The sequence below is a fragment of the Sciurus vulgaris genome (genome assembly GCF_902686455.1).
Source record: "Sciurus vulgaris genome assembly, chromosome: 7".
Lineage (NCBI taxonomy): Eukaryota > Metazoa > Chordata > Mammalia > Rodentia > Sciuridae > Sciurus > Sciurus vulgaris.
The window spans coordinates 353742-372227 of NC_136467.1; the positions used below are offsets into that span (position 1 = coordinate 353742).

An 18486-nucleotide genomic window follows, 5' to 3' on the forward strand; every position below is an offset into this window, starting at 1 on the left:
ATCCAAGGAGCTCAAGAAACCCACAGGGGAACAGAAAGTCAAACATTGCAAATCTCTTCTTCATCAAACTACTGAAACCAGAGACCAGGAGAAAGCTCTTATGGGCAGCTCGAGGAAAGATGAAGGACAGGGAAATAGCAATGGAAGGGACCTCTGACATTCCACGAGAGACACACCAGGACCTCTTCAACATGCTGAACACAAAACAACAGCCTGAAGTTCCACATGCAGCAAATCAAACCTCAAAAGCAAAGACGAAAACAATGAATTTTCAGGAAAAGCACTCAGGAGATCTGAGGCTGCACCATCAACAATGTGGCACAAACCCTTCAGACGAAGGAAGGCCGCACTGCTAGAACCCTGGAGCTGTGCAGAGGATAGCAGAGAATTTCTCGTGAATTGATTTCTTTAAGTGCAGCTGTTCAGAACAGGGCTGGAAAGCTACATTCAGGCCACACCTGGCCTGTTTGTTTTCCTTCAGCTTGAAAGGTAATAATGCACTTTATAAGGTTAAGCAGCTAGAGCCAGATGTGGTGGCACATGCCTGTAATCCCAGCAATTTGGGAAGCTGAGGCCCCATGCAACTTAGAAAGACCCATCTCAAAATAAAAAATAAAAAGGGTTGGGGATGTGGCTCAGAGGTTGAGCACCCCTGGGTTCAATCCCTAGTACCAAAAAAATAAGTAAAGAAAGAAATTGGTTGGAAAAAAGGAGAGTACTTTATGACTCTGGAATGTCATAAAATTCAAGGTGTATCACTAGAGAGGGATCTGCTGGTGTGCAGTCACACTTACACATCCACATCCCCGGTGGCCTTTCACACTGCAGCAGCAGACCTAGGCTGCAGAGAGAGATGGTGGTCCTCAGAGCCTGAACACTTTTCTGCCCTTCAGAGAAAAAGACTACCTGGCTTAAACTAACAGCAACAATTACGTATTATGGGGTCCAACCTTGCGTGCAACCTCCAAAGGTTACATACCACAGAATTCTTTCCACTGTATTCTGGAACAGAAACAGGAGATGGAGAGCAGCTCGGCAGCCACAGGGGAGGGGTGCTAAGGGTCTGCGAATGCTCTGCTCCTCGCTTGTGGAAGGGTTCACAGGAACCCTCGCATGGGGAACAGCTGTGTGAAACTGTATGTGTGCATACTGCAGGGTTAGAGTGAGGCTTGGGGTGCTGGCAATGTGACTGCAGCAGGTCACTTTCTAGTTTTGATGTGTATAGTCAAAAAAGGATGAAGCCAGGTGAAGGTGCACGGAAATCTCTATGCTAACTCTGCAACTTCCTGTGAGTCTACGATTATTCCAAATTTGTTTTTAAAAACATATAGAAGATATGAAACAGCAGTAAAAATACTGGGCAGAAAAAAAAGACTATGATAAATTTTTACTTCACATAGAAAGTACAAGGTACTACGGGAAATTACAGTGTAATGTTAAAGATACAGATGGTAAACCCTAGCACAACCACTAAAAATAAGAGAAAAGTCAAATCTAATAATCCATACGAGAGCATGAAACAAAACACTAAAAATCTTCCAACGAATCCTAAAGAAGTCAAGAAAGGAGAAAATAAGGGGGAAAGTACAGAGCAAAAAAGTGGAAGGCAAAACCAGAACATCGGCAATCACACTAGCGCAAACAGACGGGCCGTTCTGATCAAAGGGGAGATTGTTAGGCTGGTTATGCTGTGTACAAAAGGTGCACTTTAAATACAAAGAAATACCTTAAAAATAAAATGACGAAAAAAGATACTACACAGTGACAAAAGTTGAGCGCACACAGTGATATCAGACAAAGACAACTTCAGAACACACTATTCCAGATTAAAAATAAGATAAAATCCAATTTTCAATTTTTCACAAGGGTCAATTCATTAAGAAACGTAACAATCCTCAATGTATATGCACCAAACAACACAGCTTTAAAAATACTTCATATTAGAATCCAGGGGACTGGGTGATAGAACCAAAGGGAAAAACAGACAAATCCATGGTAATAGCCGGAGATTTTAGCCCTTTTCTCTCAGCAACTGAGAATGAGTAAACAGGAAATCAGTATGTCACTGCCATTCACAGAACACTTCACTCAGCAACCAGAACACACAGAACCTTCAGGTGCACATGCAAGATGACCCAAGCCAGCAAAAGACTCAGAGCACACTCCACTGTTACCACCATAGATAGATCCACAGCATTTTATTTCCATATTCTAAGAAAGTACGTTTCATGTACAAATCCACAAAGTTGAGGGGAAAAGAAGTAAAGATAAAATGTGAAGACAAGTTCTATTTTCTTGTTTATATGGTTATCTAATGACATTATCTGCAGGGCTCAAAGAACGAAAGTTAAGGTAGTGAATATCACTTATAAAACAGTCTGAAAATAATACCTAGTAAATATTATACTACAATGTATTTTTTCCTGAGAAGATATCATTTTTTAATCACCAGAGTGTATAATCATTCAGGTCAAGAAAGAATATGGGCAGAGAGCCACATAAAAAATAGAAAAAAAAAAAAAATTCAATTTCTAACATTTGCTCCTAGAGTTTATTTCTGTGCTTAAGCACCTTTCTTGTGTCTGCACAGCACATAGGAGGCAGTGCATGCTTGGTGGTGCTAGGGTCTACTGGGAAGAACCCTACTGCTCCCTCCCAAAGGAACGACAAGAGGATGTGGCTCAGTGGTAGAGCACTTGCCTAGCATGTACCACAAACCAAAACCAAAAGAATGATAAGCTATTTCACCTGGAAATTACATCAGTACCTTTAGATGATACAAACATCTACCTTGTGGAATAATAGATTAATCTTAATAATATTGGTATGTCTGGAAATAATGGTGCTTAGTCAGGTAAACGGGCCCCAGGCATCCTTTCACTGGTTATCCTAGTTTTGAACGATGCTCTTTCCAAAGCCCTGTTCAATCGGACCATAAAGTACCTGCCCAAGGTCTCCTTCTTGATGAGCAAGGCTTCACACAAGAACTAAACACATTATGCATCCCTGGTTTCCAATATGCAGGGCTCTTCCACACTCCTGAGTCCTTCAAACATAACATAACAATCCTCAATGTATATGCACTATTCCTAATAGTGAGTTATGGGAACCAATTAACTTAATATTTGGTGTTACAAGTCCTCTAATTTTTACCATTCTGGACATTGATCAATGACTAAGCACTCAATGGATATAAGACACAGGAGAGAATATAAACTTAATTGTAAAAACTCTAAGGGAAAATTTTATTTATACTTTAAAATGACATATTAGATAGCATATGATTATTTTATGAAAAATCAGTTTGAGTGGCATCTAAGTAGACACTATCTTACATTAATGTATTTGTAGTCCTTAGATAAGAAAGAGTTCATTTTTCAAAAAACGCAAGTCCTTTCAAGGCATAGAAACAATGCATTCTTCATTAATAAGTGCTGAGCCACTGTTTGCTAATTAAATTTAGATGTCCCCTGGCACTGGTCCTTAATTATTTACAGGTGTATTATTCTCAATCAACATTTTACTGAGAAACAAAACCTACTTAATTGTCTGATTGTCCTGGAAAAATGCACTTCACTTTCTCAGCTCCCAGTGGAACTGTAACTGAGACCCTCCAGCTCTCACCTCTGCAGCCGCCCAGCAGGAGAGCATAGACACGCTGGCGGACAGGGCGGTACACAAAGGCCTGGCTGGGCAGGGCCTGGTCGAGCTCATCCTCCAGGGTGCTGCTGCACTCGACCTCGCCACGACTGATGATGCTGTACACCAGGTAGCTTTCTGCCTGGACGTGATGCATCCTGGCCACCTGTTCAAAATTCAAATACAATGAATTTCTCCTTAAAAACAGTGGACTTCAAACAGAAAGTCAACAGCTTTCATTTTATGCCAGTTTTGGGAAGGAACTCAGGAATGAGTGCCACTCAAACTCATGACATCAAGTGGCATTTGCTTTCTTTCCTTTGAACTACCAAGTTCAAAACTCTGTTTATATCACTTTTCCTCTACTTGTCTCACTCCGTCCACCAGTCTTCCTACATTACCTCTGCAGTGGATTGTTGTTTTGTTCACTCAAGACCTTCCAGGAGCCATGTGCTCACTATTTTCCACCAGGGCCACAGAACCTCCTACCTGCCAACACTTCCCTTGAAGGCCCTACTCCATCTTCCTGTGTCTAGCCCAGTCCTTTTTCATGCATGAAGCACTTACAAATGCTTCCAAGTAAAAGTTGTCGTTTTCTTCTCTTAAATCCGTATACTTTTCCACTATAACTCTCTTAAAGAATGAGTACAACATAGCACTTCTGAGCAAATGACCTTCAACTTGTAAGAAAAAAGAACAGTTCACATCAAGGAGGAGAGGGGCAGCGGGAGCTTACAGGAGGGAGGAGGACACGTGCAAGACTGTGACACTACAGAGCTGAAGGAGAGAGGATGTCAGCAAGACACAAAGCCAGTGTCATGGCAGCAGCCAGATGCCAGTGAACTGTGGCCACATTCAAGCCACTGGCTTTTGTTCTAAGAATTACAAAGTGCAAATGAAGGGCTTTATTTCTACATATAGCATGACAAATGGATTGGAAGGGGTAAGGTCCTGATAGTCATCCAGACAAGAAGTAGCTAGAACTTAGGTGGGAGAAAAGGACACTGCACAAATTCCCAACTCATTCCACAGGTAAAAGAACAGCAAGTCATGAAGACTGACTATGAAAAGTGAGAGAATTCCCAGGTCTGTAGCTGTGTGACCAATGAAAAATGGTAATTCTCAGATGCTGTGAGCAATTAAAGGTTGTGGGTAAGCTTAGGCTGTTTCTGAACTTGCTGAGATGCCTCTGCACTTTCAAGTGGACAAGTACCTTATCTGCGAAACCAGGGTGGTGGTGAGGGTGAGGCTCAGAGGCTCAGGGGTAGAGCGCATGCCTAGCATGTGCAAGGCCCTGGGTTCACTCCCCAGCACTGGAGGTGGGGAGAAAGGTAATGCTTATCTCACAGGTCTGGGGAGAAAAGATAAGCAAAGACCTCCACATAAACAGATACTTATTAGTGGCCCTCCATCAGAACTCTTCAAAGGGGCTAGGGATATAGCTCAGTTGGTAGAGTGCAACAAAGCCCTGGGTTCAATCCCCAGCACGGGGGGGGAGGGGGGGGTGAAAATAAAAAATAAAATAAAAAACTCTTCAAAGGTTCTACATCACATTCAGATCTAGTGCAAACTCCTGGTGTCTGTCTGTATTCCACCTTCCCCAGTCCTCTCTCCCTTCACACCCATCCTGCCGTAACAGATTCCAAACACCACGTGATTTAGGGTTCCCACAACCCCAAGTTCTGTCTACTCAAAGCAAATGCTGGCCTCATGGAGGTCTGGATCTGGTTCCACCTCTTTGGGGAACTTCTCCCTTTACCTTAACCCACAACAGTCTCTCTCCTTAGAATTCCCACAGTTCTTGCCTGTCGTGTTCACGTGACAATATCAAGTATACATGATGTCTGCCTTGCTACTCCCATTCTGTCTCTTCCCAAGTCCTTAACTGCTGCTCAATCACTAAATATTTATTAACAAATCCATAATATATATTTCCAATTATGACATCTTAGATTGGAGCAGGCCTACCTTTAGGATTTCAGGGTCTGAAACCAAGGTTACTTCTTGTTTTGTTCCAGGATCCATATCCGGGGAGTCATCATCTTTAATTTCAGGATGGGTATACACAGGTACTTCTAGATTAAAGTCAGGGTCTGTTTCCACGGGGAATTTTTGTCTGACTTCAGGGTGTATGTATGTGGGAACTTCTTGCTTACATTCAGGCTCTGTACACATGGAAATTTCTTGTTTAGATTCAGGCTCTGTACACACAGGAACTTCTTTTTTGGATTGAGGATCTGTACACATGGGAACTTCTTGCTTGGATTCAGGCTCTGTACACACAGGAATGTCTTGTTTGGATTCAGGCTCCATACTTATGGGAAACCCCTGCTTGGATACAGGGTCCGAACTCATGGAAATTACTTGCTTGTCCAACATTACACCTTTGGGTTTTTGGAAAAACCATGGTGAGCTCTGTCCTGGCAAAAGATATGATGCCACTCCTTTATAAAAAAGAGCCCTGTTTGGTCCCAAAGGCAACATCTCTTCTAATTTTTTCTCACCTTGATGCAAATGAAGAACTTTGGATATATGATCTGACACAGCTAAGATAATATTCCCTTTTTTGTCAAAGTTCTCTTTAACAGAAGTGTAGGAAGACAAGCACTTGAACCGAAAGCTTTCAAACATGCCCTCTGGGATTATGTCATTGCCGAGTAGGCAGGCCAGCAGGGGAAGGTCTGCCACACAGAGGCCCAGACTCTCACAGAGCTTCTCTCGACAGAGCATGATGGTCTCGAGGCTCTCCAAACAGAGCTCACTAATTGAAAAGTAGGGGCAAGTGTCATAAATTAAGTAATCAGTGTCTTCCCCAAGAATCCCAAGACAATTGTGCTGGAGACCATAGGAAGCCACCTCATAGTCTGCCTCCTGCAATGAACACAAAGTTTCCTGACCCAGCGTCTTCAGAGCAAACCGTGTAAATATAGCCAACCCTGAAGGGATGAAGAACATGTTTCTGCCTGGTTGCTCCCTGTGTGACCTGATGTAATGGAAAATCCTAGAGATTTCCCTGTTGTTTTTAAGTCTTCGTTTCACCCACTCATTTCTCTTACCCTGTTCCACCATACCATCAAAAAAGAATACCAACTTGATGCCAACAGCTGCAAAAGAGTCAACAAAATCTCGTAAAGCAGAAAAGTATTCTTGCCATTGGCCCCCACAGACCCAAGACTCTGGAGTGTACCAGTACCGGAGACAACACATGGCATCTACCACAACAGTAGGAGTACATCCAGGGTGCCTGCTTCGGTGGCGCTCCGCCAGCTCTTTGAAATTGACGACTGTACATATATGTGGGCAGGTACTTCCCACAAACCCCTGCAAACCTCTCACACCCATAACTGGACTCTGGGAAAGGATCTGCAAAGAAAAATAAATCCATGATTAGCTACTATGACATTATCACTAGACATATGGCACTTTTCAAAGCAAACACAAGGCAATATTTAATATTCCAAAAGACTTGTGTCACCAAACATGACATGCTGGCAAGGAGCCTAAAGAGTGTTCAATTAAAACACAAGGCGCTTTATCTAAGCATACATTAACTACAGGAGTTTCACAAGAACAACACATGTAGCAATCTTTTAGATGTTTGCTGTTCTTCAAGATACTTCCCGACCACATTCAAACAAAGGTCAACGGTTTCCAAAAAAGTAATTACTACCCACCTAGAAACTGAAATAGTATTTTAAAAGTCTAGAACACACATTACAATATGAAAAATGAATAATTTTCAAAACTCTTTTGCTGACAAAAAAGAACATACACATGACTCAACTGGTTAAAGTTCTAGCTCACTGTAAGCTAGGACAGTCTGTAATGACAGAAAGCAGAGCGGTGGTGTCCACCATATGGGGACCAAAGCAGAAGGAATTCCCAAGGGGATACATCATGGTGATGAACAGGTGTACTACTTTGTGCTGAGAGTTTCACAAGTGCATAATACATGTCACAAAACTTGAAAAACAACCCCTTCTAAAAGCTAAAATCAAATACAAAGTACTTAAAGAATTAACACTAAAACTTTGTAAAAATAAAATTTAACAAAATACATTTATACCATATGATGTCCTCCTTTAGGCAAGGAAAAGTCATCGATGCTCAGAAAAAATCACGAGGACCTCCTGGATCTCAATGTCCACTTATTCACTACGGTTTCCTCTGAGCCATCAGGTCCCATGTCCAAGCACACATTCACTGGGGTTTCCTCTGAGCCATGAGGGTCACATCCAAGCACACGTTCACTATGGTTTCCTCTGAGCCATCAGCATGTCCAAGCACATATCAGCAGCCCTCACTTTCCAGTGCACTTACCAGCTACCATGCTGAATGGGGCATTTACACACACAAACTTTAATCTGTAAGGCAACTCTAATTAAACCCTTGAAGAAATCAAAAGTTCTAATTCACAAGTAAAGACACTACAAAGAAATTACTGTGATGACAACAAGTACCCTTGCAAGACTGTCTTAAAGAATATACTTATTGCTACTGGACACTGACCTGTAATGGTCTAATCTGAAGTTATCTGTTCAATAGTCATTAAAAATGAAAATATATATCAGCAAATGTAAATATCATCCATTGTATATGGAACTCATCAAAGTCCTGCTCATTATGAAGGGACTATATGAATACATATGCTTCATATCATACTGCACTATCACAGGTATGGAATTTGCTATGGAAACAGAGTCAAGGTGTTGAGCTACTATAGTAGGAACTGGGCCTCATAACAGATTTTTCTCAGCTATTGGGGTTCTGTTGGATCCATGGCCATGGATCTTTTCTCCACAAAAAATGGTTATCCGTTTTTTTCATATGCTGGGGATATAATATATGGCCTCACAGGTGCTAAGCAAGAGCTCTACCACAGAGATACATGCCCAGCTCCTAAAGGTTTCCCTCAATGTTGTTACAACATAGTAGGCAGGGGGAAAATTTTGGAAAGGAAATACAATACAAATGTTGGTCATGATGAATAGAAAACAACACTTAACTCTAGACTATTATTCTATGCCTTGCTTTGAATTAAGCAGGTCAAAGGTAAATCTTATGAATCAGAGACTAACTCAGTTTCTATGTCCTTCATGGATCTGCGCTGGGTGCTGGGATCACACATGGCTAGTCCCCGTAGATTCCTTTCCCACAAACCCTCAGTTCAGACAGCTCCTGGAGGTTCTGGCTGGGCAACTCAAGACGAAGGAGACACCAAACTACGAGAGGAGCAGAGAAACCCCACCAATCACTTTCCAGAGTGATGCCCCCACCTGCACAGCAGCTTCTGCCACATTTGAGCTTGCCTGCCTTTCCTTGACATAAAAAAAAAAATTTTTTTCTTCAATCATTTTCTACTAAGACTGTAAATGACAACAACCGATTTCTCAAAAAATAACCTCTTTATTTCGCAAGAAGTCAGGCTCTGCTTTGATTTTATTCAGATGCTTCTGCCCCTTTCTAATGCCAGCAGTGAAAAGTCCACTTTCACCTGAGCAAGCACAGGTTCTTCCTGTCCTTCATACTGCCAATTTCTCATATTTTGAGTCACAGATAAACCTCAGGTATGTGACGTGACAAAGTGTTCTACTTTGGCATTTACAAAAAAGAACCCGGGTAGGAAAGGACTTGGGAATACATGAAGCTGGAGGAGGCCTTCCCCATAAGTCCATGAATTCAAATTCTAAATACTTACCACACCTACTTGCTAGAGCAGCATCCAGCTGCCAGGGCCTGCAGCATCGCCCAAGCACAAATGCAGCCAGTGTGAGGAGGTACAAGTGTCCAAAAGGACAGAAAACTGTGGTTATCACCTCAAATAATTTTTTGTTTTCCCTTTACTGAAGAGAGCATATACGGAAGCTTTTCCTTCTGTAAAAGCAGTTATTACAGAAGGACTGAATAATTTAGATATCAATTAATCCTCCCTGCAATATCTCAATCACTGTCATTTAGAAAGAAAGCAGAAATCTTGTCTCATTAGGTAGGAGTCTTACTGCCTCAAATACAGCCTGGGACAGTGGGAATCACTACCATTAAGGTGGGCCATTCGGGGCAATGACATGGTTATCTGTCACATCCCAACTTGAAGCACAATGTCTCATGTGAGGGGCCCAAAATCTACTTGAAATAATAGATAAATGCAACAGCAAATGCATAAAGAGAATCAGAAACCCACAAGTTTACAGACTTCAACTGCATCCTAGGATAGACTACAAAGAAATGCTGTCCTCCAGCAGCCCAACACAGGGCTTGGAAAATCAACACCAACAACAATGAAGTTCCAAGAAGCTACAAGGAGAGCTGCAGGCACAGGGCAGCTAGAGGCTGCTGCTCCAGGCTGGGCTGAACTTTCCTCTGACAGCCAAGTCTGTTCCAACTGCTGGCTACCAACACACAAGAAGTGGGAAGAGGAATGACAAACCCAGGAACTTCTTTACTCCTACCTTTCAACTTATAAACACCTGTGGAAACTGACAGAGCAGCACACTTCAGCCTAACCCTACCTGATGCTGACCTATGCCAAGGTTCATCTAGGTCACATGGACAAATGGATGATGGACTCATGAACAGTCCACATGTGCCTGACCCCTGCACAAGCAAAACTGTACTTGGCGGCCCAATCAAATTCCCACACTCATAGGTAAATCACTAAGGAATATTTACCACACTCCAGAGCCCAACTAGGACTGTGGATAAAGCACAAACCAGCCCTAATCCAAGACTAGATGGTGGCTCCTGAAGAAAGAAAATCTGGAGGTGTGCACATGTCAAAATGTAACCAATGGGACACTTTAAATATGTGCAATTTATTTCAAAAGCCCCATGGCAGATGTGCCCCCTAGCCCCACTGGCCAGGATTAGACCAATGGGTTTTGTTCAGTCTCTTCTGTCAAAGACACATTTCAGCAAAGAGCAGTGCAGGGTAAGTTGTTAGGGAGGAAATCGACAGTGTGTGCTAGGCGAAACCAACCACCTGCCTAAGGCCACAGACAGTGACTAACATGAATGGCAAGATCCAAGCCCACCAATCTCAAAAGCCTGTCTTCCTTTCCTTAGGCCTCACCCCTCCCCTGACACAGCTGCACCTGAGGGTGACCTGGTCACTGCACACCAGGAGGGCCTACAGCCTCCTGCCCACAGAGGCTTCCCAGTCACTCCACAGGCCCTCACAGGATGGTAGTGACAAGAGGGCCCCTGGCTTTTCCCAGCAGTGCTTTGCCTTTCCCTACCCGACTGTAGTTCTACAAACCTTCTTACAAGCTGAGGAAACACTGTGAAAACAATGTCACTTAACACAAAAATGTGAGCCTACCTACTGATACTTATGACCCGTAACTTATCCAGGATTCAGAATAAGAACTGGCATATATTGGAGTCTACAAATAAAAGTTAAAACAAATTTTTCATGAGAAACTCCCTCAGGCTCTTATCAGCTATGGACTATTTTTCTACTCAGTTCTAACAATTGGTTCCTGAACCCAAAGTAGCAAGTAGAGAAGAATACATGATAGAAAGGGCAACTTTAGGCAGGTATACGACAGCAGCAAGAAGTGCTACTAGATGACACAGAGAAACCAAAGGAAAAAACAAGAATTACCACTAAACAAAAAAACACCCCACTACAAAAAAGCAATGACCTAAAAACTCCAGGAAAGAGCTGCATATGCCCCAATGAGCCTAGGAACATCACCGTTTACATCTCAACATTAAAAAATTACATTTAAATATTCATTTGAAAACCATTGAGGAATGTTTATATCACAGTCAGCGAAAAAGATATTATAAAACAATTCCCATCCTAAATGGGTTATCTTGGTGCTTAATGAGCAAAAACCTAAATTGCCCCAAAACATCTATTCAGGAAGTTGCTTCTGTTTCAAGTTGACCACCATTATACTGTAAATGACTTTGTAACAATTTGCAAGAATTTGCATTGAGTTAAATTTCTGTTCCTAATACAACAGTATTAATACTGCCCACTTTTACAGAACCTAGCATACATAATCGGATGTGTACATACAGATACACTAAAGGACATAATGTGGACCACTTTTTGTTAAAAGTTCTACAATAAAAATTGATTTAGGTAGTCTTCCTCACTGAGCAACACTGTGTTTATCAATGGTGCTCACGGGCTGGTTTTTTTTTTGGCTAACAAAGGCAGATTTACTGTATGAATGAAGGCAAATCGATGTACTCACTGATTACTTGTAAAAATAATATTTTCATTTTCACCTCTTAAATCTGGTAGACTTTAAACTACTAAAAACTCCTCTAGAAACACCTTAAGGATTATTTATTTTAATAATCTAAATTTTAAATGACCTTTTTTCAGTGAATTTTAATAGTTTATTAATTTTATTTATTTTTATTTATCTGCTTTTTATTTATACGGACTGCATTTTGATTCATTGTACACAAATGGGGTACAACTTTTCACTTCTATGGTTGTGCACAATGAAGATTCATACCATTCATGTGCCATATGTACACAGGGTAATGATATCTGTCTTATTCCATCTCTTTTCATACCCCTGCCCCGTCCTCCCTTATTTCCCTCTAGTAAATAATGTTTTAAATCCCTTAAGATTTTTCCAACGAACACCTTACAAAGAAACATGTCGTAAAGCAAACTAAAATACAATTATTTATTATTATGCTTTATAAAAATAACTGATCGGGACGTTTTCTAAATAATAAAAGTTTCAATAAACTCCTCTGAATGAATTCCCAGTGGATAACTTCAGTTTCCATAGACGTAAGAGTTGCTTTCATGACCTCCCTCAGCTAAGTGGATCACTATGCTTTTTTACCATCAACCTTTTCTCAAAGGAGGTAGTAACTCAGCAGGGAAATAAATCTAACAATACCTTGCAAGGCAGTAGTTACAAGATTCTACCCAATGAGATGAGTTAGCTCATGATTGGCTCCCTTCTCCCATACAAGCACCCTTAGAAAGTGAAGGAGCAGGCGTTAGGGAGGGGAAGGGCAGAAAGGCAAGAGTGCAAACTCAAGGCAGCAGGACCTGACAAACGACGAACTGCATGGGGAAATGAAACGCACAACGTGGGGTGGTTCTTTGTAAACAGATCACAAATTATCAACACAAGCTAGCAGAGTTCCCTGGTCCTTGGAAGCAACCTAAGCAAATGAGGGACACGCAAGACTGAACTTCATTAGCTTTCAGTAAATCTGCCCCATACATGATACTCAGATTCCGGTTCAGGGATGACTGTATAAAACCGCAAGGGACCTCAGGTGTCACCTACTGTAGTCTTCTCCGTGGGCCAGAGGTTTGGAAGACGAGGTGGTCAGAGAAACTAGGAGGTAAGGGGGGCGAGAAGAGCAGCGAACGACCTGACATGGCTGTGCTGGTGCGCTTCCCAAGAACTGCACCCGCAAAGAGCACAGCTATAGCTCCCAGACTAAAGGAACCGCAGGGCCAGGGGAACCACTGGCGGCGGCGGGAGATGGGGAAACACAGAGAAGGCGTGAAGGTGCGAGCGTGGCAAAAAGGGCAACAGCACGCCCAAGACCAGGCGGTCAGAGAAGGCGCGCGGAGCGGGCGTCAAACGAAAGGCTCGGCGCACCGCCGCAGACGACGCCCCTCGTTCTTCCGGCCGCCGCCTCCAGGCTCTGCACTCCCCGAACCCGCGCGAGCCTCTGTCGCCACCCGCGACGGTCCTGGTCACGGCCCGGGCCACCACAGAGGTGCCCTCGTTCCTACCTCCGCCATCCCCCCGAGGCCTCGCCACCTCCCGGGCGGCCCACAGACCTAGGTCGGGACCCAAGGCCCGCCCTACCTTAAGAGGCGAAGAACAGCAGCCGACACAACCACTGCGTCCTCTGCCCCACCGCCCCTGTGGCATTCATTTCCGTTTCCGTCCGAGCACTTCCGCCCGGCCATGGTGGCGGGGCGGGGCCTGGGCGACCCGGCCCCAGAGACGCGGAAAAGAGGGCGGCGAGGTGCGCCGTGCGCAGGCGCAGGGGGCAGGCCGCAGCGCGAGATGCGCGTGCGCATGAGCTGGGGTGGGCCGCGAGGTGCACGTGCGCAGGCGCCTTGTGGGGGACGCCTCGGCCTGTTGCCCCGGCTACCACGCGGCTTCCGGCCTAACTTACTCCATCGTTCGGTGAATCCCGCCATTTTTTCCTTCCTGCCCTACAGACGGAGCGTTCTGCGGGGTCGAGTGGCGGCTGGCGCGGGCAGTTTGTCCTGCGTAGCCCTGGGTCTCACTGCGAATGTCCGGAAGCCTGTCTCCTGCTGGCGTCACCAAGTCCACGCCCCGCAGCTCGGATCCTGCGTCGGCAGCGGGCCCGGGCTCTTCGCTGCCCCTCGTTGCTCCGGGCGAGGACTCCACGCTGGCGCTTCGGAGGACCGAGCGGCCGCTGTGCCCGGTCACCGCGCCGGGTGGAGCGTGGGGGCCGGGCGGCGCTCTCCCGGGACTGGCCCAGACCCGGGTGGGGGGACCGCCCCCGGAGGAGGCCCTGGCTTCTATTCCACCCTTCTCTACAGCCAGGAGAACGCTTGCGCCTCTGCATGTATTCAGAACCGTGAAACGTGATTTATTCTCTCTGGCAAACTCCTGTTAATATGCCAAGCTTCTTAGGGTGTTTATCAGACTTACTGGACACATTCCGTGTCTTAGTAGGACTGCTCTAAGCCCTGGCAGGCGAATGAGGCTTCTGTCAGGGAAATAAGATGTTCAGATACCATTCTGGGATAGAGGTTTTGCGATTTCCTTCAGAATCTCTGGCAAAGCACTTGATAGAGGACTCAAAATGTATTACCTAATTGAAGTGACGCGATAGATGCATTGAAGGATTTAGGAAGGAATCTCTTTGGCTTCCTAGTGATTTTTTTTCTTATAAGTAAAGCTAACAGTGACTAGCACCTACTGCAGATTGAGGATGGTGACATTCTACTAAAAAGCAGGTTAAACAGCCTCCAGTCTTAAGGAGTACAGATTGTGGTAGGACACACAAACTGATGGGTGAAATGTTAGAAAACAAGTGAGACATACAAGGGCCATCGTGTTTGTGTCCACTCAGAATTCATGTTGAAATTTAATACCCACGGTGATGGCACTGGAGGTGAGGCTTTAGGAGATGATTGGACCATGAGGGTGTAGCCTTGGGGAATAAGGCAAGGTGCCCTCTTGCCTTCTTTCAACCAGGTAAACACACAAGGAGAAGACGGCCTGCAACCCAAAGGGGGGCCCTCAGCAGAATCAGCCATACTGGTTCCAGTCTCCAGCCCCAGGACTGTGAGAAACCTATTATTTCTAAGTCACCCTCTATGATACTTTGCATGAGCAGCCCCAGTAGGCCAGGAGGGAATGAGAAACACCCCACGGAGGTGAAAAAAGAAGTGGGTTAGGAATGACCTGAAGCAGAGGTGCAAACCTAGGAGAGAGGGGTAAAAACCCAAGTGCTGTGGCCTGGCAACTAGGGCAACCAAGCTTTCAAGAAACAGGCTCATTCAGCAGTGACACTGTGTCAAGGATGATCAGAAGGCAGGCCCCACCACATTTCAATTCTCAGGCACCACAAAGTGAGCACTGCCTCACTCCTGAATATACTCAGATGACACAGATCAACAATTACTGGAGGAACAGAAAAATATAAAAGTGGTAGGGAAAAAAAATTCAAAAAGGAAAAACGTTATAAAATGCTTTATTGTTGGCAGTCTCTGAAGATATTACATTTTTAGATGGAAGAGAAGGACATCTAGAGAACAAGAAAGACTGCACCAAAATTAAATAAGCAGTGAATTAGTAGAAGACAGATTCAACAACATCTCTCAGATGATAAAACAAAAAGATGGAGACAGAAATCACAAGAAAATTAGAAGATAAACACAAGGGGTCTAACATCTGAAAAGTAGGAACTACATGAAAAGAAAATAGAGAAAATTATAAGAAATGAAGAATTGATGTGAGAAAACTTCCTAGACCTTGAAGACATGTTCTCATGGAAAGTAACCACCAAAGACCCAGCAGAAAATTTATTTTTAAAAGATCCACACCAAGGCATATCATTACAAAACTTCAAAACACCAGAGAGAAAATTTTCTAAAGCCCTGTAAGGGGAAACAAAAAGTGCACATTTAAGGAATTTGAAGTCACAATGGCATGGCATGGAAATTCTCCTTGGAATCCCAGGAAGCTGAGTTGGGCACTTTGGTGCATACCTCTAATCCCAGCTATTTTGGAGGCTAAGGAATGAGATCTGGTTTCTGGCCAGCCTGGGCAACTTAGGGAACCCTGTCTCAAAAAATAAAAAGGTCTGGGGATGTAGCTCAGTAGTAAAGAGTGGTTCAATCCCCAGTGCAAAAAAAAGAAAAAGAAAATCCCAGAAAGCCAAACTATAGTGGACTTCAAAATTCTGAAGAAAATACGCCATCAAAATCTCAAGATTTGGATATAATAAAGATACTTTAAGATGTGCAAGCTCAAAAATTTGTCTACCAAATGCCTTATCTCAGAAAGCTGCTGGAGGATATTCTCCAAAATTAAGAAGTCAAGAAGAAGAGCATTGAGGATCTACAAAACTGAGGAGAAGGGGAGACCCAGGATGAAAGCTTGAGATTACAGGCCTCTGGGCAAAATGTCTGCAGTAAAAAGTAAAGCCATGAAGCACCTGATGTGATTGAGGATTCAAGGACATCTTCAGAGTTTGGGGATGATCAGTAAAAGCTACACAGAAAAACTGATGAGCAAAAACTAGGCAAGTACCGAACAACGAGGTGCAAAAGTGGAGATGTAACTGCAGCCCGTGCCTCAGCTGTGCATGATCATCACATGATAAGGTAGATATTGAATGGTGGACAAGGTGTGGCCACAGCCATTTTTGAGAAAGATGCGATCCTACCTTTGTGTCATCTTGGGCATCCAGGAAGTGAGGGTGCTAAAGCTAGTGTCCAGAGTCCACACATTGGAAATAAAGGCATTATAAGAAAGGTCTTTTTAAAATGAGAGTAAATTCCAAGTAAGTAGCTAAGAGAGAAATGTGGTGGAAGGAATTGGGAATGGAAATGTGTGGTGTGGGCAAAGACTAGTCTTGTCACAAATTTAGCAGCACTATTTGAATTTTTAGATAAGTATATTAGTTATAAGGAAAATTTAAAATTTAAACTAGTACAACTGGTAATAGTAAGTGGCACAATTAATCTGTCTACATTCTAAAGCTTTTTAAAATTATTACTAGAATATACTACAGTGAGAAAAAAATTCCCTTTTCCTTCACCTCCTGCTTCACATCATAGACACACTTTCTGTGCCTTAGTATGTACACCCAATCTGCTAGTTGGGGAGAGAATCTAAAAATAGGGAATCAAGGGTTTACATAAATAAAAAACAGAAAAGAAAGAACAACAACAAAGCCAGGACTGATTGGGGATTAAAGGAGGGTAAAAAGTTGAAGAGAAAGATGAGAGAAAAACTCAGAAAATGAAATGGTGGGGTGAGTTTCTCTGAATAACAAGTTCATCCTCTCAGTATACTTATTTAGTGATAGTTTTATTTAGAGGCTGAACTGAATTTCTGTGAATGTAACAGTCACATATGTCCTAAATTTTATTTGACTTACCATGGAAAGAAGAAAAACCACAACTGAAAATATGGTTGGTGCACATTACATGTTACTGGAGAGTTTCATTGCTGATAAAAGTTGGCATCTAGGAGGAAAATGGTCATTCCTCTGTGTAAGACTCCAGGACCTTGGCAGACTTCCCATAGTTGGGAATGGAGCCTATAGCACAGACCACTGAGGAAGGGATTTGAGCCTGGTGGAGCCACTCTATTACCCCCCTCAGACCTCTCCGACCTCATGAAATGTTTTTCCTTGTGAGAACTAGGGTTTTCTGTTACTTGGAGTCAAAAGTATCTTACCTGTTTCAGTTTCCACCCAAAAAATGAGTAATTTCTATAGTAGATTTCTATAGAAATCGTTCATAACTTTATAAACAACTAGAAAACTTGACAAATGTGAAATCACTGTTTTCAGATGATAGAAACTAAGAAGTGAAGGTGATTGATCACAGGAAGAAAACACGTGAGTCTAATGACTGCCCTAATTTCTGCCTAGGGCAGCAGAGAAAATGGACCTGTTCTTTGACAAGGTCCTCCAAAAAACTGGCTACACTGATCATGATACTGAGACAGTGCAGGACCTGTTCCTACAGATGTCACCACAGTAGAGTGGTCAAAGGATAACTGAACAACTTCAGATGGAAAAATTCCTGGAACCATGCAAATCACCAGACCTAACCAAAGAAGAAATAGAAAAATTGAGAGATCTTGTATTTATTGAAGAAATTGTAAGCAAAAACCTTCCCACAAAGAGAATCTCAGTCATTGATGCCTCCTTAGCGAATTCCTAACCCTTTTAAGGAAAAGTCTTAATCTTGCACAAGCCCTTTCAAGAAATGGAAAGGCAGAAGGGCCATCTCCAAGACATTTTATCATTTCTATGGTGGCAGACTGCAGGTCCAATCTCACATTGGTCCCCAGCCCTGTGATCAGTGAGGGAATGCAGAAGAGGAGCCAAAGGAGCAATCTTCTTCCTGCCATGTCTGATCACACCCCTTGCTGAGTCGTGTGTGGCTTCCCATTTACCTGGACAGTGGCTGTTCCCTCCATGACCTTGACATCATGAGGTCCCCCAAGAAGTGAGGGAGCACCTGGTGGCAGGTGATGGGATGGTTCCTACCAACACACCCAAGGCCTTGGACCTTCACAACTGGAAAGCAGCAGCCTTTCTCACCTCAGACAGTTCACCAGCAGGAATAGCCCCGGACATCCATGTGTGACTGTTCCTGAGGGTCAGACTCAGTGTTCCTGC

At 43.4% G+C, this 18486-nt stretch overlaps 1 protein-coding gene across 4 annotated transcripts in view; it reads right to left on the minus strand.

Annotated features, from left to right (window-relative positions):
- Positions 1 to 18486, minus strand: part of FAM120B (family with sequence similarity 120 member B) — an 80314-nt gene that overhangs the window by 54805 nt on the left and 7023 nt on the right. For 3 of the 4 annotated variants that reach the window (XM_079146146.1, XM_079146145.1, XM_079146143.1), the window contains exons 1-3: positions 13449 to 13607; positions 5608 to 7002; positions 3625 to 3805 (exon numbers count right to left, since the gene is read on the minus strand). In XM_079146146.1, coding sequence (XP_079002272.1) covers positions 3625 to 3805; positions 5608 to 7002; positions 13449 to 13514 — 1642 coding nt within the window. In that variant the 5' untranslated portion in view covers positions 13515 to 13607. Of the gene's footprint in view, positions 1 to 3624; positions 3806 to 5607; positions 7003 to 13448; positions 13608 to 18486 lie in introns of those variants that run through there. The other variant, XM_079146144.1, reaches the window with a different exon arrangement.